At 36.4% G+C, this 24,334-nt stretch overlaps 1 protein-coding gene across 1 annotated transcript in view; it reads left to right on the top strand.

Annotated features, from left to right (window-relative positions):
• The window catches only part of XPR1 (xenotropic and polytropic retrovirus receptor 1), a 233,740-nt gene that overhangs the window by 193,081 nt on the left and 16,325 nt on the right, over window positions 1-24,334 (top strand). The window contains exon 12 of the mRNA XM_002760310.6: window positions 22,640-22,806. Within this exon, the coding sequence (XP_002760356.1) occupies window positions 22,640-22,806 (167 nt within the window). The remainder of the gene's footprint in view (window positions 1-22,639; window positions 22,807-24,334) is intronic.

The following is a 24,334-nucleotide window of genomic DNA, read 5'->3' as shown; positions in this document are numbered from 1 at the left end:
TTGTAAAACCTTTCAAACCTTCAAGGAATGGTTTCTACCATATAAACTAGAAACGTAAAAGGAAAGCATCTTATTTATCTTTACAAAACTAGCATAATTCTGTAAAACACCACACTCAAAACTATAGTCTAATGTTACTTAATATACATACAAAAATTTCTTATTTAAAAAAATTGATACAAGGTAATTATACATATTTATAGGGTACATAGCTCTTTACATTCTGTTAGTCTAATAGAGCTATTTGCAAGTATGTCGTGTGTTGGCAGACATTATTTCGTTATGAACCTGATACCAACCCTGAAAGAAAGGAAAACAGGTGTTCTTCTCATTTTGCTTGCCCCAGGTTACATGACGGTAGGTAAATAGCAAAACCGGAATTTTAATTCTGAATTCATTCCTTTTTCTACTCTAAAAAGTTACTTCCAACAAGGCAGCATGCTATAATGTTGTGATCCTTAGATTTTGTTGTGTATCTGAATTACTTTGGATGCTTGCTTTAAAATGAGTTATCTTGGGTTTTACCTTTGGTCTAATTCAGTAGGATTAGGGTTATCCAAAATTTGCATTTTTAACATGTTGTCTGCTAAAGGTGATTCACTGACTACACATTAAGTAGCATACAAACAACAGATATTGTAAACAGACGTGGTGTTGAGCAAACACAGAGACAAGTGAAAGTTGATTTGGATACTACTTCCTCCTTTTGAACTATTTGTAGGATCTTAGGCAGTCAAGTAATGAATGGTAAATAGGCAATAAAGCATACTGGGTAAGAGTATGGCTTTGGATCAGTGAATCTTGGGCATGTTACCTGATGATAATGGTACTTACTTCATAAGGAGGTTTTAAGGACACGTGTAAATTTTCATAGAGAGGAATGAGAAAGCAGAGCAGAGACAGTCAAGTGTTACTCTAGTGGAAGTCTTAATACAGATACATGTGTGCACACACCCACAAACCACATCAAGAAAGGGGACCCAGGAGTTCCCCACCACCAAAAAGATTTTGTTTCTCCCATCAGCTTTTATTCTACTTAAAGTCATTAGAGACTATTCAAAGTTTTTATTTTTAATTAAATCTCAAAGTCCATTGATACTGCAGTTGATGAGGTGGGTCCCAGAGTAAGTATCTGAATAGGTGTTTAAGAAGTACTGACTTTGATCCGTTTGGTAGAGTTTGAGGTAATATGGGTTTTACTCTACTTCTAAAAATACTCCATTTAAAAGAAAAGTTATTGAATATAGATTTATATAAAAAGGCATTACAGTTTTGGACTGTTTCACTCTGAGATTTAGAATTGTTTCAGATGTATTTTTTAGATCTGATATGTTATACTGGTGTAGAATATTGGCAGACTATATGAAGAAAACATGGAAGAGATTTTGGCTTTCCTCCTCTCTATGCATATCTCCTATTATATTTCTTCTCACTCCCTTTTTAGGTTTGTTAACTAACTGTAACGTGGAATACATATTGTTATTTCTCACATTTCTAGAATACATCTTTGTGATCTGCATTTATTTTATATTCAACTCCAATTACTATATTCTGTATCATAGCTGCTTAAAGATGTACTCCAATCTTATTTCCATTTTTAAATGACTATAATTTTAGCTTATGTTTATCACTTTTTTCAGGTCAATTAAGAAACAAGTTTCTGCTCATACGTCTGTACTACCTGAAGCTTTCATGAAATGAGTACTCGAGACGTTGTATAAAAGTATAGAATCCTGGGCAGGCATGGAAGCTCACACCTGTAATCTCAGTATTTTGGGAAGTCAAGGTGTGAGGATCACTTAAAGCCTGGGCAACATAGCAAGACCCCCTCTCTAAAAAAAAAAAAAAAAAAAAAAAAGATTCTTTTTTTCAATTAACCAAGTATGGTAGTACACACCTGTAGCCCTAGCTACTTGAGAGGCTCAGGCAGGAGGATCACTTGAGCCCAGGAGTTCAAGGTTACACTGAGTTATGGTTGTACCACTGTACTGTACTCCTTCCTGGGCAACAGATTGAGACCCTGTGTCTTAAAAAGAAAATTACATGATCCTTCTATTTCTTCTAAAGTGGTTATAGTTGTTAGCATCTCATTTAGTTAATAAATGAAATTATGTCTCTTCCAGGAGAGTAGTTAGAAACACATAGTTTATCTGCTCCAGAATTATTGTGATTTCGTTATAGTACAAAAGGAGTGGGGAAAAGCAGAAATAGATCTTTTTTAATGGAAAAAATACCAAACTTCTATTTAGCGAATTAAAGAGGAAACCAGCCAGTTGTCACAGCTGGTTCAAAGGAGAGGTAATATATTTTCCACATTATGGTTAGTTAACAAACCTTTACTATGGAGTAAAGGAATGTTGGTATCCATTTATAAATGGGCACAAAACTGGCTTTTTCCACTGGAGGTGGGATGTGGTAGAGGTCCCCCCAACCATATTCAGACCTTCACTTTCTGCAATTTTAGAGGGTGAGATGGAGTCTGTTGGACCTCCATCAGACAGAATTTATTTGTGTGCCTATAGACAGCATTATTTGCATTTATCCATAATTTTTACAGAATTGTAAAATAACTTCAAGACCAGAAAAGGCACAAATTCCATAGAAACATAACCTAAAAAATTATGCAGTAAATAATGCAGTTTTCCATTGTATATACGTAGCAATTATTTTTGCTTATTCCAGAGTCTTAACTTTCCCTTACAGCAATAACCTACTACAAGAATGTTTCCAAGGTTATTGATCAAATGTGTAACGGAAAGGAATTTTAAAAAATAAGCCTAGACATACGTATATAAGAAAGGTATTGAAAGAGGTTCTGATTATCTGATCTGGGAAGGGGTATCTGATACATCAGAAGAAAAGATGTCATTGATTTTTTTATAATCACTCAAGAGATAATTTTGTTATTGAGGAGCCAGTAAATTAGTATCTATATGAATAATGAGTTGAATATAAATACAGTTTAATAATTGAATTACCTTCTTGCCACATCCAATTTTATTCAACAGACATTTACAAAACATATTCATTGTATCAGGCACTACTAGATGCTAGGCATACATAGATGAACACAACATATCTTGCCTTTAAAACCCTCTTGGATCTCACGGTTTGGTAAGGGAGATAGATTAATTATAATAGAACATTGAAGTGCAATAATACTCTATTATCAGTGTCATATAGGATATGAGGTGGTTTGAAAGAGGAAGTGGTTAACTCAGTAAGGTTTTTGAGAAACAGCCAAGTTTTGTGTTTTTTTTTTAATTAAACATTTGTTTTGAGATAATTATAGAATCACATGTGGTTGCAAGAAGTAGTACAGAGAGATCTTATATACCCTTTGCATAGTTTCCCCTAATGGTAACATCTTGCAAACATATAGTACAATATCACAACCAGAATATTGACATTCATACAGTCAAGATACAGAACACTTCCATCACCACAAGGATCCCTCCTGTTGCCTTTTTTGCATAGTACTCCCCCCAACCCTATCCACACCTTCACTTTCTGCATTTTTTACTTAATCCATTGTCAACTACAGCCTGAAAATTTTATGCCATTTTGAGAGAGAAAGAGACCACAATCACATAACTTTTATGGTTTTCGTTTTATTTTTGAGACAGGGTCTCAGTCTGTCACCAAGGCTGGAGTGCAGTGATGTAATCTCTGCTCACTGCAGCCTTGACCTCTTGGGCTCATGCAGCCGTCTGACCTCAGCCTCCTGAGTAGCTAGGACTACAGGTGCGCACCACCACACCCGGCTAATTTTATTTTTTGTAAAGGTGAGGTCTCCAACTCCGGGACTGAAGCAGTCCTCTCACCTTGGCCTCCCCAAATGTTGGGATTGCAACATGAGCCACCGCACACAGCCTTCCGCCTTCCACACAACTTATTACAGTATGTTATGATTGACCTATTTTATTATTGTTGTTGTTAATCTCTCGCTGTGCTTAATTTATAGATTAAACTTTATCATGGCCGCACTGTCTATGGTTTCAGGCACCAAATAGGGGTTTTGCAATGTATCCCAACACAGTTAAGGGGGAAATTAATGTTAGGGTGTAAGTCTTTTATTTTGTGTTTCGTGTTGGTTTTCCCTAATTTTTGGTGTCTCTCTTCCCTTCCTCTCTGTGGCCTACTTGAACATTTAGAAAGTTTTTATTTTGATTTTTCTGTAGTGTTTTTAATGTATATCTGTATAGCTGCTTACATGGTTGCTCCAAGTGTATATGTATGTGTAAATATATACACATATATATGTAAAATATTAAAGAGTTGGGTGCCTTCATTTAATAGATTATGTTAAATGTAGCCACCTAATCACCCTTTACATTCCTTCATCCTCCCCCATATATCATCTTACTGTCTTAACTATTTTCTCTAAATATATTAAGAACTACATCAGACAGTGTTACAATTTTTGCTTCAACCTTCAAACATAATTTAGAAAACTCAAGGAAAATACCTTGCATTTACGCATATTCTTGTATACCTTGTCTTTTCTTCTGATGTTGCAAGATTACTTCTTGTTTTCTATTTAAAGAATTTCCTTTGACCATTCTTTTAGGGGAGGCCTGCTGGGTGACAAATTCTGTAAGTTTTTCTTCATTGGAGAATGCCTTCCCTTTGCCTTCATTCCTGAAGGGTTTTTTGGCTAGATGTGGGATTCTACATTAAAGATCTCTTTTCAGCAGAAAAATGCTGAAAATGTCACTTCCCTCTGTCCTCCTTAGTTTCTAGTGAAAAATCCTGTCATTAAATGGTTTTTCCCTTACAGATTGGGTGTCATTTCTATCTTACTGTTTTCGAGATTATTTTCTTTGTCTATAGTTCTCAGATATTTGACTATGATACATGGTATTGTATTTTTTAATTTTGGTATTTGTATGTTCATTGCTAGTATATAGAAATACGTTGATTTTTGTCTGTTTATCTTACGTCCTGTGAACCTGTTGAACTCACTTTTGCATTCTGAGAGGTTTTTTTTTTTTTGTAGATTCCTTGGCATTTTCTACATAGTTATGTCATCTACAAAAGGGACAGCTGTATTTCCTTCTCTCCAATCTACATGCCTTTTACTTTCTTTTTTTTCTTTACCTTATTGCACTGTCTTGAGGTTCCACTACCATATTGAGTAAGAGTAGTGAGAGCAGATATCCTTGCCTTGTTCCCAATCTTAGAGGGAAAACATTCGGTTTTTCATCATTAAGTATAATAAATAAAACATTTATTAGTTGTAGGTGTTCTGTTGAGGAAGTTCCCCTCTATTCCTATTTTAATTTTTTCAAATACTTGTTCTGAATCATTTGATATGATCCTGTGATTTTCTTCTAAGCTTACTTATCCCATTAAGATGTTGAATTAGCATTACTGATTTTCAAATATTGAACCAGCCTGAAACTCTGAAATAAAGTTCACTTGGTGTATATTTCTTGTTATATATTGCTGAATTCTATTTGCTAATATTTTGTTAACAGTTACTGTGTCTGTATGAGGTATGTTTTCTGTATTTTTCTTTATTAATATACTGTCTTTGGTTTTAGTATCAAAGTAATACTAATTTTATAAAATGAGTTATGCACTTTACCCTCCTCTTCTAAATTGGGGAAGATTTATTCTTTAAAAGTTTTGTAGAATTCACCAGTGAAATCATCTAGGCCTGGAAATGTATTTGGGGGGAGTTTTAAAATTACAAATTCAATTCCCTTAATAGCTATAGTACTATATAAATTATATCATATTGGCCAGGCGTGGTGGTTCACGCCTGTAATCCCAGCACTTTGGGAGCTGAGGCAGGTGGATCACCTGAGGTCAGGAGTTTTAGACCAGCCTGGCCAATGTGGTGAAACCTCATCTCTACCAAAAATACAAAAATTAGCTTGGCATGGTGGTAAGTGCCTGTAGTCCCAGCTTCTCAGGGTGGTGATGCACAAGAATCGCTTGAACCTGGGAAGCAGAGGTTACAGTGAGCTGAGATCACACCACTGCACTCCAGCCTGGACGACAGAGAGTGACTCCATCTCAAAAAAATATTATATAGTCTGTGTTTATTGAGGAATTTTATTCATTTCATTTAAGTTGTCAAATTTGTGTACATAGATTTATCTAAGGTATTTCATTATTATCTTTTTGATATCTTTGGCATCTTTAGTGATATCCTCTCTTTTGTTCTGAATATTGGTAATTTGTGTCATCTCATTTTTTTGTCTTTGTTAGTTGTACTGGATTTTGTTGCTTATTTCTTTAATTTCTTTTTCTGTATTTCTCTTTTAACTTTTGTTAATTTCTGTTTATAATTTTCTTCTTGTTTTGGATTTACTTTACTCTTCTAGGTTTTTGAGGTAAACTTAGTTTATTGATTTAAGACGTTTTCTCTTTTCTACTGTATGCGGTTGTGAGTGTGATACATGTAAAATGCCATGCATTTTCCCTGTCAGCACTGCTTTAGCTGTATCCCACAAATTTTAATATGTTGTGTGATATCATTTTCATTTAGTTCAATGTATTTTTTAAATTTTCTTTCAGACTGTCTTTGCTTCATGAATTATTTAGCAGTATACTATTTAGTTCACAGGTGTTTGGAAATTTTTCTATCGTCTTTCTGTTATTAATTTCTGTGGCCTATCTTGGTACCTGTATATGTTCTATGGGCACTTGAAAAGTATTTTTTTCTGCTGTTGTTGGATGAAGTGGTCTATAAACATTGATTAGATCCTGTTGGTTGATGGTGTCGTTGACATCTCTATCCTTGCTTACTTTTTGTTTATTTGTTCTATCAGCTATTGAGGATGAGTATTGAAATATTTAACTGTAATTGTGGATTTGCTTGTTTAGTCTTTCAGTTCTGCCCACTTTTGCTTCACATATTTTGCTTCTCTGTAGTTTGGTGTACACCCAATTAGGATTGCTGCTCCTTCTTGGTAGATTGATTCTTTTATCATTATACAGTGTTTGTCTCTGTAGTAATTTTCCTTGCTCTGAAGTTTACTTTATTTGGTAGTAATATAGCCATTGATGCTTTTCTTTGATTAATGTTCACATTATATATATATATATATATATATATATTTCATTATTTTACTTTCTTTCCTTTTCTTTTTTTTTTTTTTTCCAGATGGAGTCTCGCTCTGTTGCCCATGCTGGAGTGCAGTGGCATGATCTCAGGTTCAGGCGATTCTCCTGCCTCAGCCTCCTGAGTAGCTGGGACTACAGGCATGCTCCACCATGCCTAGCTAATTTTTATCATTTTAGTAGAGGTGGGGTTTTGCCATGTTGGCCAGGCTGGTCTTGAACTCCTCACCTCAGGTGATTCTCCTGCCTTGGCCTCCCAAAAGTGCTAGGATTACAGGCGTGAGCCACCGTGCTCAGCCATTTTACTTTCAACCTATTTCTTGTAGACAGAATATCCTTGGGTCATGGTTTTTAATCCACTCTACCAATCTCTGTCTTTTAATTGGTATATTTAAACAATTGACATTTGATGTAATTATTAAATGTTAGGGTGTAAGTGTGCCATATTCTTTGGGTTTTTTTTTGTTGTTGTTGTTCTCTGCTTTTTTTGATGTTTTTATTTGAATATTTTTTATAATTCTGTTTTATCTATATTGTTTTGTCTTTTAAATGTTAGGGTCTTGCTCTGTAGCCCAGGCTAGAGTGCAGTGGCATGATCATGGCTCACTGTAGCCTTCTATTCCTGGGCTTAAGCAATCCCAAGTAGCTAAGACTAAAGGTACATGTCACCATGCCTGGTTAAGTTTAAAAAACTTTTTTAGAGACAGAGTCTCACTGTGTTGCCCAGGCTGATCTCGAACTCCTGGCCTCAGGTGATCCCCCTGCCTCAGTTGCTTAAGTTGTTGGGATTACAGGTATGAGCCACTACATTGGCAGTGTTTTTGAATCTCTTTTTTTTTTTTTTTTTGAGACAGAGTCTTGCTTTGTCACCCAGACTGGAGTGCAGTGGTATGATCTTGGCTCACTGCAACCTCCGCCTCCCAGGTTCAAGCAACTCTCCTGCCTCAACCTCCCAAGTAGCTGGGATTAATAGGTACGTGCCACCATACCCAGCTAATTTTTGTATTTTTAGTAGAGATAGGGTTTTACCATGTTTGCCAGGCTGGTCTTGAACTCCTGACCTCAGGTGATTCTCCTGCCTCAGCCTTTTAAGTGGTTGCCCTAAGTATTATATATATATAACTATTATTCTTAATGTCATTTTTTTTTACCAGTTTGAGTGTCTTGCAGAAACCTTGCCTCCCTTTACCCTTTCTTTTTTATTTTATCTTTTTTGAGACAGGGTCTTGCTCTGTTGCCCAGACTGGAGTGCAGTAGCACAATCTGGGCTCACTGCATCCACCACCTCCCAGTATCAAGCAGTTCTCATGATTTAGCCTCCTGAATAGCTAGAACTACAGGTTTTCGCTCCCACTCTCAAGCTAATTTTGTATTTTTAGTAGAGATGGGGTTTCGCCATGTTGGCCAAGGTGGTCTGGAACTCCTGTCCTCAGGTGATCTGCCCACCTCAGCCTCCCAAAGTACTGGGATTATAGACATAAGCCACTGTACCCTGGGATTACAGGTATGAGCCACCATGCCTGGCCCTTCACCCTTTCTTATTTATAATATAGTGGTCTTCAGTGTTTCCTCTACATAGAGTAGAACCCTATTAGACAGTTTAATAATTTTTGCTTCAACTCTCAAGCATAATTTAGAATTTAGAAGAAAAGCCTGTTGTATTATATTTACTCACATTATTGCTTACTATGTTCTTTCTTCCTTCTTGGTGTCCTAAGGTTCCTTCTTTGATCATTTTCTTTTTGTTTAAAGAATGTTAATGATTATGTTAAGGTAGTTCTGCTGAGAAATTCTCTTAGTTTTCCATTACCTTAGAATATCTTGAATTCTCCTTCATTCCTGAAGGATATTTTCCTTGGGTATAAGGTTCTGAGTTTACAATTTTTTTGAGGGGTGGTTGCCACTTGATAAATATTGTCTTTATTCTGTTCTTCAAAAGATTTCTGATGAGAAATATGCTGACATTCAAATTGTTTTTTCTTAATAGGCAAAGTGTTAAGGTAACACTTAAGGTACCTGTTAAGGTAACAGATAAAGTGTAACAGTATTGTTTGTTTGTTTTTCAGCTGCTTTTGTAATTTATTCTTTGCCTTTACTATTCAATAGTTTAATGATAATTCGTTTTGACAGGATTTCTTTGGGGTTTAATTTAATTCTTTTTGGGGTTTGGTCAACTTCTTGTATCTGTAGATTATGTCTCTTACCAGATTGGGAGTTTTCAGCCATTATTTCTCAAGTGCTTTTTCAAGTCCTCCCTTCCTCTTCTTGGACTCCCATAACACAGATGTTAAATCAGTTTTTATGGTCTCACAAGTCTCTGCTCTTTTTTTCTTCTTCTTCTTTTTCTGAGACATAATCTCACTTTATCAGGCTGGAATGCTGTGGCACAATCTCGGCTCACTGAAACCTCCACCTGCTGGGTTCAAATAATTCTCATGCCTCAGCCTCCCAAGTAGCTGGAATTACAGATGCACACCAAGCCCAGGTAATTTTTGTATTTTCAGTAGAGACCAGGTTTCACCATGTCAGCCAAGCTGGTCTTGAACTCCTGATCCCAAGTGATCCACCTGCCTCAGACTCCCAAAGTGCTGGGATTATAGGCATGAGCCATCTCATCTGGCCTCTTTTCATTTTTTTTAATTCGACCTATTTTTTTTTTTGTTCAGGTTGGGAAATTTCTATTCTTTCAGTTGCTGGTTCTTTCCTCTGTCCCTTCAGTTCTTCTATTAACAGTGAGCTTTATTTCAGTTATTGTTTTTTTGGCTTCTGATACTTCTATTTGGTTCTTTTTTGTGTTTCCTGTGATTTTGGTGAGACTCTGTTTCTTTGCTGAGGCGTTTTTATCATAGCTGCTTGCTGTACGGTCTTTGTTCAGTAATTCCAGCATCTCAGTTTTGACATCTTTGATTGTCTTTTCATTCAGTTTGAGATCTTCCTTGTTCTTCATATGACTAGTGATTATTTTTATTGAAAACTGGACAGTTTGGGTATTTTGTTATTAGATTGTAGAAACACACACACACTCTCCTACCTCTTCATTATCCTTTGGATTGAGAACATTTCCTACTTTTGCATGGTATTGCTAGCCGCTGAAAGCTTTGGCAGCCTTAACTTCTGTGGCACAAATAATAGTGCATTCATACAGGGATTTTTTTTTTTTTTGTATTTTGTCCATTTTTCTTGAAATGAGTGGGAATTATCATATGCACAATTTTTTTTAATGTCTTGTAAGTTTCATACAGTTAAAACAGTCATGGGAATCATTAGGCATGCAGAAAGCTGCAACTCTTAAGCATCATTGTGACATTCGTTGAATTAAAATCAGCTAAGAGGAACGATCCAAGGTGGCCAATCGCTAACAGCTCAGGACTGCAGCTCTCAGTCAAAGCGCAGAGAACTAGAGGATGCCACACTTTCAGACAAATTCTGGTTGCTCACGGAGCAGAAGATCCCCAGTGGAGGAACCACACGGGTCGCCAGCGTGACTTTTGTGGCCGGCGCAGCGATTTCGCGGGCACCTTCGAGCGGTAGCTCTCAGAGCAGAGTAAACAGGGCCGGCTCCCCTTCTGACCGAGGTTTGGAGGACCCACATGGGTCCCCAGCACAACTCCTGAGGCCGGCGCAGCAGCTGAGACGGCATCTCAGCGTGGCAGCTCTCCGCGCAGAGTAAGCGAGACTGGTTCCCCTTCTGACCGAGGTTTGGAGCCCCGGGAAGGCAGAGTCGCCCATTACGGACACAAGAAGGAAGCCAGACAGGAGAATCCTGGGCAGAAAAGCACCATCAGTCTTAATGCTGCCGTTCTGGCCCTGGGAACTAACAACTTGGACGTCCACTCAAGAGACCTAATCTGAAAGTTGGTAATTTTAAAGACGACAGGAGGATAAATTTGCAATGATGGGAAGAAACCAGGCAAAAAGGCTGAGAATACTCAAAGTGAGAACGCCTCTCCCTCTAAAGATGATCACAGTTCCACATCAACAATGGAACAAGGCTTGATGGAGAACGAGCGCATCCCGATGACAGAATCACTCTTCAGGGAATGGATAATAAGAAACTTCTGTGAGTTAAAAGAACATGTTATAGCCCAATGTAAAGAAACTAGGAACTTTGAAAAAAGGTTTGACGAATTCCTATTGAGAATAGACAACTTAGAGAGGAATATAAGTGAATTAATGGAACTGAAGAATACAATACAGGAACTCTGAGAAGTATGCATGCACAGGTTTAAACACTCGAATTGTTCAAGCAGAAGAAGGGATATCAGAGGTCAAAGTCCAACTTAATGAAAGAAAACGTGAAGAAAAGATTAGAGATAAAAGGATAAAAAGGAATGAGCAAAGTCTCCAAGAAATGTGGGACTATGTGAAAAGACCAAATTTACATTTGATAGGTGTACCTGAATGCGACGGAGAGAATGAATCCAAGCTGGAAAATACCCTTCAGGATATTATTCAGGAAAATTTTCCTAAACTAGCAAAGCAGGTCAACATTCAACCCCAGGTAATACAGAGAACACCATAAAGATATTCCTCAAGAAGAGCAACCCCAAGGTACATAATCGTTAGATTCACCAGGGTTGAAAGGAAGGAGAAAATACTAAGGGCAGCCAGAGAGAAAGGTCAGGTTACCCACAAAGGCAAGCCTATCAGACTTAGAGCAGATCTCTCAGCAGAAACTCTACAAGCCAGAAGAGAGTGGGGCCAATATTCAACATTCTCAAAGAACAGAACCTTCAGCCCAGCATTTCATATCCAGCCAAACTAAGCTTCACAACTGAAGGAAAAATAAAATCTTTTATGAACAAGCAAGTACTCAGAGATTTTATTACCACCAGGCCTGCTTTACAAGAGCTTCTGAAAGAGGCATTACACACAGAAAGAAACAACCAGTATTAGCCTTTCTAAAAATATACCAAAAAGTAAAGAGCACCAACATAAAGAAGAATTTACAACAACGAATGGATGAAACAGCCAGTTAACATCAAATGGCAGTAACCCTAAATTTAAATCAACTAAATCCCTCAATCAAAAGACACAGCCAAAACCCAACGGCATGTTACATCCAGACCTGTTTCACATGCAAGGATACACAAAGACTCAAAGGAATGGAGAAAGATTTACCAACCAAATGGAGAGTAAAAATAAATAAATAAATAAATAAATAAATAAATAGCAGGAGTTGCAATTCTCGTATTGGATAAAATAGATTTTAAAGCAACAAAGATATAGTGGTAAAAGGATCAATGCAACAACAAGAGCTAACGATCCTAACACCCAGATACATTGAGACTTAGATTCAATGAGACAGAAGATTAATAGGGATATCAAGGACTCGAACTCAGATCCGGAACAAGTAAACTTAATAAATATTTATAGAGCTCTCCACTTCAAATACATAAAATATACACTCTTGTCAATACCACATCACACTACTCATAGGTTTAAATGAAACATTGATTGGCCATTATTAATACCCATTTTTTTTTTCAGAATAAAGCAATATTTCTGTTCACCCTCCCTCTCTCTCTTCCTCTTTCTTTCTCTCCTTTACTCATTTTTTTTTCTCTTTCTTTCCTTCTCCAAAAAAAGAAATCAACTTGTAAACCTCCAAATCCAGGTCGGCAATGTCTCTCTCATTGCTTGAATTCCTTCCTTCCCTTCCCTCCCTCCCTCCTTCCCTCCCTCCCTCCCTCCCTCTCTCTCTCCCTCCCTCCCTTCCTTCCTTCATCCCTTCCTTCCTCCCTCCCTTCCTCCTTCCCTCCCTTCCTGCCTCCCTCCCTTCCTCCTTCCCTCCATTCCTGCCTCCCTCCCTTCCTCCTTCCCTCCCTTCCTGTCTTCCTCCCTTCCAAAAAAAATAATAAATAAATAAAAATAAAATCAGCTAAAAACAATGTGTATAAAATGTTAGAGCATTGTCATTAAAGGTTGTATGTAAAATACAAGGGAAGTTTAATAGGGGGTTTTGCTTTATCTGTTTTTAGCTCTCAGGAAATAATCATTATATAACATATGAGTATGTTGGTCAACTTTTTCACATTCAACTTATTAACAAAAGACCATGAGATTGGCAGAGGAAGCAAAAGGAGAGCTTTATTTCCTGTAAGGGATTACAACCCACAGGTCAGGAAACGAAGCCTCCAGCCAAAACCAAATCCATCGGCTTCAGTTGCGAAAGGGAGAGGTTGGGATTTATGCCCAATGGGGTTAGCTACACCTACGTATTTAGCAGGTTATTGGAGAATGTATGGTGAGTAAACTTATATCTTACATATATCCCATATTCACTTTGGAGTAGATATTTAACATTAAAGTAAAGTAAAATTTGGCTGTTTGTCAAAAGGTGAAAACTCAGAGCACAGAGGCATCTTGTACTCAGTCTCTGTGGACCTGCCAGAACAAGTCAGTGATCAGCAGTCTTTTATCAAAAAGGAATGCTTTGTAAGCCTAGTCATCTACTGGCAAAAGCACAATAAGGGAGGGGAGTTTGGCCACAATGTCAGGTGGTCTGTTGAGGTGGAGAAAGAAATCCTCCAGACATTGTTTTTAGGGACTGGTTTCTGTTTAATCATAGGAAAGAAAGTTTTGCGGCTGTTAATGAGATAAGGGAGTGTTGAGGTGTGACTGACTTCTTGCCTTGTCAAAGCCATAGAATCTGGTTTTAAAGTTTTCTGGGGTCTCTCTTTGACACAAAGAGTCCATTTCATTTTGCCTGGGTGGCCTAGGAGCTTTTTTAAATTTCACAAACTTAATAGGTGTTTTCAGGGACACATTATATGTGTAGGCTGCCTAGAGACTATGTTGTCTTTCCGAAGTATTTGTTGGAAGGAAAAGCATTGTGTAGAAAATACAAACATGAGTGAAACACAGCCCTTGCCCCCAATTCAGTTTGGCAAATATTAAGCCCCTACTATGTGCAGCATGGTATACAGGCCCTAGAAAAATGCTCACGTGAGATCTTTCTGTGAAAGACATTACAATTTAATGGAAAATACAAATATATATTCAGTTTGCTCTACTGTAAAGTTAAATTCTTTTCCGAATGTTAGAGTACAGTATTACAAAAAAGAAAAAAATGTGTATGTACAGAATGAAAGACAGTATAAACACAAACAAAATGTTTTCTGAAAAGAAGGTCTTAGGAAGGAGAGATTAACTTTTTTCTAAACTTACATTTTGTTCTTTGTTAACTTACATTATTAAATTTTTTATCTCAAAAATGTTAACTTGAAAAGGGATTTTTACTGCCGGGCGTGGTGGCTCAAGCCTGTAATCCCAACACTTTGGGAGGCCGAGGCGGTTGGATCACAAGGTCAAGAGATCGAGACCATCCTGGTCAACATGATGAAACCCCGTCTCTACTAATAATACAAAAAATTAGCTGGGCATGGTGGCACGTGCCTGTAATCCCAGCTACTCAGGAGGCTGAGGCAGGAGAATTGCCTGAACCCAGGAGGCGGAGGTTGTGGTGAGCCAAGATCGCGCATTGCACTCCAGCCTGGGTAACAAGAATGAAACTCCGTCTCAAAAAAGAAAGAAAAGAAAAGGGGTTTTTACTATAACTTTCATTGCTTTTCTCAAACTCCTAACTCAGCCTTTTCCTCTTTATTCTTACATACCACCTTGTTTCCTATTAGCTTGAGAAAACTGAGCCTATCGGGAATCATTTTCCTTCAGCTACCTTCTCCCTATATGCTTAATCTAAACCCCTGCTCACTGTATTTTCCTCAGTCTAAAGTAACAAGATTTCCTTCCTTCTGTGTGCTGTGTTATTTCCTCTTGTCCCTGGATCTAGCTCTGGCAGTCATCCCTTGTTTTTCCCAAATTTTCAAACTCTTTGTGATTACTGGCTCCATCCTTCTAGCCTGTGTACCTGCTCAAGAGTCCCCCACTCTAAAAAGATTTCCCTTACCTCATTAAGCCATCTGGTCTAGTCTCCTCCTTTTCTCTATCCTACATCTCAAAACAGTAGTCTATTCTTATTCTTACTGTCTCCATTCCTACAGCCATAATAACTCTATAGTAATTAAAACATATTTAGAAACCTCGAAATGTAAACAAACATAGAATTAGAATTTAAATTGTTTAAGAGATTAAAGAGAAGCTCTGTAACATTTGAGAGAGTTCTTATTGCTTTGAGTCTTTGGTATTAAAAGAATATTGGAAAGTTAAACTCAACCAAGTGTAGTCAAAGGCAATGTGATTTCCTTTATAGATGGAAGAATTATTTCTCGCTGTATTCTGTCCTTTTCATAGAAGGAGCTTCTAATTATTTTGATGGTTCCAACTACTGTCTCTGTGACTCCCCAGCCTGTGTCTTAAGCTTTTTAGTTTTATTTCCTGTTGTTTCCTGGGCGTCCTCCACCTTGATATTTCATAGTACCTTAAAGTCAACATGTCAAAAACTAAACTCATTTTTTTCCTAAGCTTGCTTCAGACTCCATGTTCTCTAACCCAGTTTACAGTACCATCCCACTCACCCAGGTTAAAGACTAGGAGTCATCCTTGACTGCATCCTTTATCTCACCTTCAAAATTTACCAAATCCTGCCAATTGTATTTCCTAAATATTACTTGATTTTTGTCTTACCTCTCTGTTCCTTAAACTTATAGTCAATTCTAGCCCTCATTGTATCTCACTGGGCTATTGCCTCAGCCTTATTAATACGCTACTTTCAGTATTTACACCTCACAACTCATCTTCCTTAAGATACCTAGAACTGCACTGCTGCATAATATAACTACCAGCTACATCTATCTGTTGAGCATTTGAAATATGCCTAATCTAAATCAAACTGTGCACTCCTGTGCACAGTTCCACAATTGTACCTACACATTGTGTTTTTGACTTTGTTCTCTCTCCTTTTTTAGACTTAGCCCTTAGTAGTTCTTCAGTGCATTTCCATTCCCTAGAATATACCTAGTTAGGTTACCCAATAGACATTCACTATTTGTTTGTTGAGTATACAAGTGAGCAGATTTTTTTGGAGTTAGTCTTTAGTATTCTAGTTATACAGTAAATAATGCAGGTTATACTGAGCATAGTATATACTCAGTAAACATTTCTTGAATGAGTAAAGGAATTCCTGTGTACTGTTTTTTATCATAAAAACAATATAGCAGACTTAAAGTCTTATTTAAATAATTTGTGTCACCACCCTAATAACAGTTATTTTCCTCAGCCCACTTTCTTCCTTAATCTTACTTCCTTCATCTGAGATAACCACTTCTGGTTTTTTCATAAACACAGTTTTATATACAGTATGAAATAAGCAATAGTATGTATAATAACTTTTAGATCTATTTTTCCACACTATGTTAGAAAATTTTTAATGTTATTTCATGGTTTTAGGAAACTGCTTTTTTCATTTTAAAGTTGAGATGGACTTAGAGAAGCAATGCTGTCTAGTACAAAATGATTCCTCTTTCTGGTTCCCTCATTTAGCCTTAGGCCTTATGAGTTCCTTTTTTGTCTCAATCATATTAAGAGTGTGAATTTTCTATAACTACAAAGCTTGGGAGAGGCGGTCTAAATTCAAACCCAAATTCTAACTTCAAATCTAGTTATCTATTTATTACTATCTCCCTCAACTTCAGTTTCCTTAACTGTAAAATGGGAATAATAATGTCCGTCTTATCTGCCCTAAGGATAAAGATGGTAATCACCTGAGGGATTAATCTGTGTGATCTCACATGTATCTAAAACACACTAAAGATCAGGGGAATATCTGTATTTGTTCATTTTTGGAGGACAATATTAATCTCACAATTCAAAGGTTTTATTCTTTTTTTAGGTAATAGGAGTAGACCCAGGATTTGCTAGATCCTAAACTCAGCCATAATTCAGTTTACCTTTATAGGTTTGGGCTTTGAAAACTATATCTAGTGTATTTTTTTTTCTTATTTTATTTCAAACTAGTAAATTATTACCAGAATGGAAAAGTTTCAGGTGCAAAGAAAACCATTGTTTCTCTCTTCACGTGGTGCCGCATTTTTTATTTTTAAAATATTCACCCTGAAACATGATTCAAGTTGATTTACATATTTAATTTATCGAATTTCTCTCTGTAGTACTTTTCCTTCTCTCTTTTTAAAAAAATAATTCCCACACTGTCTCTTTAGTATCTTTAGTACTTTTGTCCTTTTCCCTTTTTTCTTCTCTTTTTTTTTTTTTAAGGCGTTTGCACAACGACTATGGGTACAAAACCATAAGAAATTTTTTATTTGTTTTAAATTCAGTGGATACCATTACCATAAATATTTTCAATATGAATTATGCTTAGAATGTGGCAGGTTTATAATAGATAGAAGCTTAGAGTAGAATAGCAATGACTTGATTTTCTGTGATTCTGAACATACCAAAGTGTGCTACCAGGGTTAGCCAAGAGAGAATAAGATGTAATTGCTTGCCTAAAGTGATAATATCTTTCCAGGACATCTCCTGAATACCAATGAAGGCAGATGATTTCAGGGAGAGAGGCATTCTTCACTTGAGAGATGGGAAAGATCAAATAATGGTAGTAGTTAAAATGAGACTAAAATGTAGCATTTGTAGATTCAAGTGTATGCTGACCATTGTTTAAAGAAGTATTTCAGATAAAACATTACTTACTCTGAAATATTCTCTAAGAATATTTATTTATTTAAAACTCAGCAAGTCCTCATGTATGTTTCATAGAAATTGCATAGAAATGATATGGACTTCTTATATAGAAAATCAAAGCATGATTTTTTAAAAAGAGATACTTTTAAATCATTTTTAATCAAAATTGTCTTAATCAAAATTTTAAACCTTTGAATGAACACATTCAAAAATGTTGTTTGGAAAATGAAAAGACAAGCCACACACACATTAACAGTAAATTTTTACAGAAAACCTATCAGAAAGAAAACTGGAATACAGAATAAATTTTAAAATTTGAGACAATGCAGTAATAGTAAGACAAGAAATTCCCCCTCAAAATTTTTGGCCAAATATTTGACCAAAGCCATCACCAAAAAAGATACACAGATGACAGTTAAACACAAAAAGAAATTCCTGACAACACTGATCATCAGAGGAGTAAAGATTAATGTCACAACTAGATACTACAACATGCCTATTAGAACGGCTGAATTTTGACTGTGCTCGGTGACTCACGCTTGTAATCCCAGCACTTTGGGAGGCCGAGGTGGATGGATCACCTGAGGTTGGGAGTTCGAGAACAGCCTGACCCACATGGAGAAACCCCATCTCTACTAAAAATACAAAATTAGCCAGGCATGGTGGCACATGCCTGTAATCCCAGCTACTCAGGAGGCTAAGGTGGGAGAATCACTTCAACCTGGGAGGTGGAGGTTGCAGTGAGCCGAGATCATGCCATTGCACTCCAGCCTGGGCAACAAGAGCAGAACTCCAGCTCAAAAAAAAAAAAATAATGTCTAAATTTTTTAAATGACAATATCAAATACTGTTGAAGAAGGAGAAGAACTAAATTTATCTTACATTGCTAATGAAAATGCAAAAGGTACAATGACTCTTTAAAACAGTTTGAAAGGTTTGTATAAAGTTAAACATCCACTTACCATACAACCCAGCAATCTCACTCTACCCAAGAGAAATGAAAACATACCACATAAAATCTTGTGTATGAATATTTATAAAATGATTTTTTTTGAAATTGTCAAAAACTGGAAACAGTCTGGATGCTCATCAACAAGTAAGTGGATAAACAATTTGTGTACATCTTTACAAAGTAATACTGGTTAGCAAAAAAAAGAAATAAGCCACTGATACATGCAACAACATGGATGAGAATCTTTTACATATTATGCTAAGTGAAAACAACCAGACTCAAAGTGCTGTATACTAAATGGTTCCATTTTATGTGACCGTCTCAAAAAGGCAAAACTACCAGAAGAGAACACAGACTGGTAGTTGTCAGTGGGGCTACAATGAGGTGTGCAGGAATTCTTTGCAGTTATGGAGATGGTTTATATCTTGATTGTGGTGATGACTCTGCATTTGTCAAAATGAACAGGATGTGACTAAAAAAGAAAAAAGAAATAATATGGGCTTACAAAAGAGAAACACCAGATCCATTGTATCATTGTAAGTATTACACTCTAAGGATAAGACACTTAAAATGTAGGAGAAATACCAGAAAATTAGCACATTGATTTTAGTTTCATTATTAATTCCTTTTTCAAGTAACATTTTCACTCCTCTCCACAATCTCCTTTTATGTAATAATTTACACTTATTTATTCAGTAATTAGTAAAGAAGAAAAGAAAATCAGCTTTCTGTAATAAGACTCAAAATTACCTATACTCACTTGAGAAGTACTCATTTGGTTATCTCCTACTGAATGTATCTATTACTCTATTCTCATGTCCTTTTTCTAGCAGACGAAATAATTTATTATTAGGAAAATTAAATGAGACAATGTTTATAAAATACCTGGCACATACCTCATATTCGGTTTAAGTGTTGTAAATATAAATAACAGTTAATTTGCTTGTCTTTATCTCTCAGTGTTGATCTTGTTTTGAAAATATGAGAAGAGTGAATTTTACTAAGTTGCCGAATTTGCTTTATTCTTTGTGAATCTTAGCAGATGAATTTTAGTTATCTTTTTTAAATGCACCCATCATGTGAATTATTGAATAATACTTCTCAGCTAGTCCCTGTGTCTGCACATAGAATGAAATAAATGCATGTCAGAACACATGAACTATATACCTAGATGATAGGTTAATAATTTTTTAGGCATTTTAGGTTGATAATTTATATAACATAATGTTATAGTATAAATATTCAGCTCAAGTTGCTTTTGATGAAGAAAAATTTTTGTGGAAATAGTTTAAATGTGATTATATCAAAGCCTGGCTATTCAGCAGAATCACATGTGGACCATTTTAAAAAATACCGATTTTGGCTGGGTGCAATGGCTCACACCTGTAATTCCAACATTTTGGGAAGCCAAGGTGGGTGGATCACCTGAAGTAAGCAATGCAAGACCAGCCTGGCCAATGTGGCAAAACCCCCGTCTCTACTAAAAATACAAAAGTCAGCCGGGTATGGTGGCAGGCGCCTGTAGTCCCAGCTACTCAGGAGGCTGAGGCAGGAGAATTGCATAAACCTGAGAGGCAGAGGTTGCAGTGAGTCAAGATTGCACCCTGCACTATAGCCTGGGCAACAGAGCAAGACTCTATCTCAAAAAAATAAATAAATTTAAAAAAATAATAACTTGCTGGGCGCAGTGGCTCACACCTCTAATCCCAGCACTTTGGGAGGCCGAGGCAGGTGGATCATGAGGTCAAGAGATCGAGACCATCCTGGTCAACATGGTGAAACCCCATCTCTACTAAAAATACAAAAATTAGCTGGGCATGGTGGCGCATGCCTGTAATCCCAGGTACTCAGGAGGCTGAGGCAGGAGAATTGCCTGAACCCAGGAGGCAGAGGTTGCGGTGAGCCGAGATTACGCCATTGCACTCCAGCCTGGGTAACAAGAGCGAAACTCCATCTCAAAAATAATAATAATAATAATAATAACTTTAAAAATACCAATTTCTTTTCATACCACTACCTTTCTAAGAGAAGCAGCTAAACAGTGATGTCCTGGTATATGTTCAACAAACCAGCTCTTGGGTGGGAGTGGGGATGGGGTATGGATTTGTAGTGTTTGCTGATTTCCATGGTGTAAATATTTCCACCATAGCCAATTTCAAACTAATAAGATGATAACACTAAATGTGGAGTTAGGAAAAGATGTACAGTAGCACAGCATTATACAGTATTTCCATGATACAGGTACAGTAAATATATATTACCTTGAGAGATTAAATAATAGCAAAAATTAATAAAATAATTAAAAAGTAATGATTTTTGAGTATATGTTACCTTTTTTTTAATGTAACTATTTATAAAGTTATGTAAGTTAATTTTTAATAAAGACTACATTTGATAACCAGCTTCCAGAGTTTCTGAAAATTTAGCAATTGGCTCTCATGAGCTGATGAGAACTGATGTTCACAGAACCCTGAAACTCCGAGGTATCTATTTCTTTTAACTAGTTGGTTGCAAGTCATTTGCCAGCCAGTTGTTTTTCTAAAATACAGATCTGATCCTAAATCCCATGGAGGCATTCCACAGTCAGACCCAGATGAATCTTTTTCACCCTTGTTTTAAATCATACCTTTCTCTTACATCCTCTGTATGTCATCTACATTCAGTATAGATTACTTGTAACTTCTCAGACACACCTTGTACTTTCCCCTGCCTTCTTCTTATCTGCCTTCTCAATACCTTCCTTCAGCCTTGAATGGCCTTACCTTATTTGCCTGACTTTTGCAATACTATTTATTTATCCTTCTAGAAATAACTCAAATGCTGCTTCCTTTTACTTCCTATGAAGTAAAAGGAAGTAAAATGTGAATGTTTCCAACATTCACATTTGCCTTGGTGCTCTCATAGCCCATTGTTTATACTTCATTTTGAGTTCAAATTTATCAATAACGAATGTCTGTTTCACGCTGTAGATTATAAATTTATAAAGGGTGCCTTTAAATCATACTGTACTTAACATATTAATATAATCTAAAAGTGGTTGCTTATTTTAACAGAAAAAATATGAACAATGCATGATATATGCTTTGCTTTCTATTCCTTTAAGAAATTGACTGAAATGTAAACTTCTTTGAATTAGATGTTGTACGCCTTTTTTTCCTGGTGATGCAGAACCATATTAGTAGCTTTATACCTATATCACACCTAGAGGTGTTCCACAGTGACTCTGGAGCTTACCAAAGAAGAATTTCATTAGATAGTGTATGAAGCAAAAATGATCAAATTGTATAACTATATTTGCAAATCATTATTCTCATTTAGTGTGCCTTATAGTATTTTCAGCATAAAGCCAAAAGTTATAGTATTTCCTGCAAATGAGGCCTTTGTATCAATAAATACCCTCTAAGAAGAGCTAAAATATCTTACTTTGCTTTGTGACTTGAGAGAAATTGGCTTTTATACATATCCTTAAGGATAAAATTCTTATCTGTTGTTTTCGGGCATTTTGTCTAGACTTAGAATTATCTGGTTGCCATCACAGTAAGTATTGACAGGATCTAAGTGTATTGTATAAAGGAAATGTTAAAGTAAAAACAATCCAAGAATTTCTTGAAGCAAATGCAGCACATTCCTTGTTAGTAGTGTTTCAGGAATTTTTAAAATATTTTATTCTAGGCTGCCACCTGATGGCAAAAGTTAAAATTACATATTTTGTAACATTCAACGCCTTCATTGCAATTACCTAGATTTTTTTTTTAATGTATTCAGCATAGAGCCTCCAAAACTTCTATACATTTGTACAAGTGTTATGTATTCAATAAATGGTTGATGATTGCTTTGGAACTCAGGGAAATCATATTTATTATTTAATCTTTGTTAGACAGTGATCTTCCTACAATTTGTTTAAAGCTTTGCTTTGTTGTGGAGCTGTTTTAAGAATCTGTGTTTTAATTAGTGTTATTTAATGAAGAATTTTACTTAAATATAGTAATGTTTTCTTTTCCCTTCTTTCTTCAGAACGAGGTCACTCGGACACCATGGTGTTCTTTTACCTGTGGATTATCTTTTATATCATTAGTTCCTGCTATACTCTCATCTGGGATCTCAAGATGGACTGGGGTCTCTTTGATAAGAATGCTGGAGAAAACACTTTCCTTCGGGAAGAGATTGTATACCCCCAAAAAGTATGTATAAAGAGTGTCTGTGTTTGTTTTAAAAAACAGCCAGGCGCAGTGGCTCACACCTGTAATCCCAGCACTTTGGGAGGCTGAGACGGGAAGATCACCTGAGGTCAGGAGTTCAAGACCACCCTGACCAACATGGAGAAACCCCATCTCTACTAAAAATACAAAATTAGCCAGGTGTGGTGGCGCACGCCTGTTATCCCAGCTCCTCGGGAGGCTGAGGCAGGACAATCGCTTGAACCCAGAAGGTGGAGGTTGCGATGAACCAAGATCATGCCATTGCACTCCATCCTGAACAAGAGCAAAACTCCATCTCAAAAAACAAGCAAACAAACTTAGGTATACCACTAGCTAACCCTGTTGGAGTACAGACCCGAGCTGTTTACTACATGCTAGGTACTATAGGAAATAAAAACAAAGTAAATTTCTCACTCTCAAGGAAAGCCATAAGCTATGTTCAGATGAGTAAACAAATTGCAATACCATATGATAAAGACTAGAATAGAAGAATAAATAACTTGCTATAGTTTATGATGTTTTTGAACATGGAATGCCCTCAGTCTGAAACACTAACCTTTTGTCTGCTTTGTAAACACTTGTTCTTCTTTCTTAAAAGTCAGTTTGAGTGTTACTTTCCTCCAAGAAGCCTTTCTTTTTGCTAGCATAGTTAGCTATTCATCTAAATCTTTTTTTACCCTATATAAACTACCCTTATACCAGTTATCACATTGTGTTATAATAATGTGTTTAGGTGTCTATATTCTTCACTGCCCAGCATAGTTCCTGATATATAGTAGACTTAATGTTTCTGAAATGAATGAATAAATACTTGACTAAATGAAAAGTGTTATGAAAACACAAAGGAGAGGGAGTGCCTGACTCTGCTTGATTGCATCAAGAAGACTTCTTTCATTTATTTCATCTACTATTTGTTAAAATCAAGTGCCATTTCAATCAGAAAATATAGACTATTTTTTAGGAATAATTCTTTAGGACTTATCTTAGAATTTTATGTATGTATCAATAAAAAGACAAGAGGAGCTGAATTAAAAAGTCAAAAAATGTATTTACTCAGATATTTTAGTAAAGGATGAATACTGTGATTAGACCTTGAAAGAAATTAAAACAATGAACTGGTAATCCTGAATGTGAATTATAACCCCAGCTCTTTCACTAACTAGCTATATAATTTTCTACAACCAGGCATGGTGGCTTACACCTGTAGTCCCAGCACTTTGGGAAGCCAGGACAGGAGAACTGCTTGAGTTCCAGACCAGTCTAGACATCATGGTGTGAGACCCTGTCTCTACTAAAAATACAAAAAAAAAAAAAATTAGCTGGGTGTGGTGGCACACGCCTGTAGCCCCGGTTACTTGGGATGCTGAGACAGGAGGATCTCTTGAGCCCAGAAGTTCAAGGCTGCAGTGAGCTATGTTCATGCCACTGTACTCCAGCCTGGGCAATGGAGCAAGACCCTGTCTTAAAAAAAAAAAAAAGTCAAATATTTTGTTTGCTTTGTAAACACCTG

Source organism: Callithrix jacchus, chromosome 18, assembly GCF_049354715.1.
Source record: "Callithrix jacchus isolate 240 chromosome 18, calJac240_pri, whole genome shotgun sequence".
NCBI lineage: Eukaryota > Metazoa > Chordata > Mammalia > Primates > Cebidae > Callithrix > Callithrix jacchus.
Note: the sequence above shows the minus strand (reverse complement) of the source record. Positions and strands in the feature narration are given on the sequence as shown.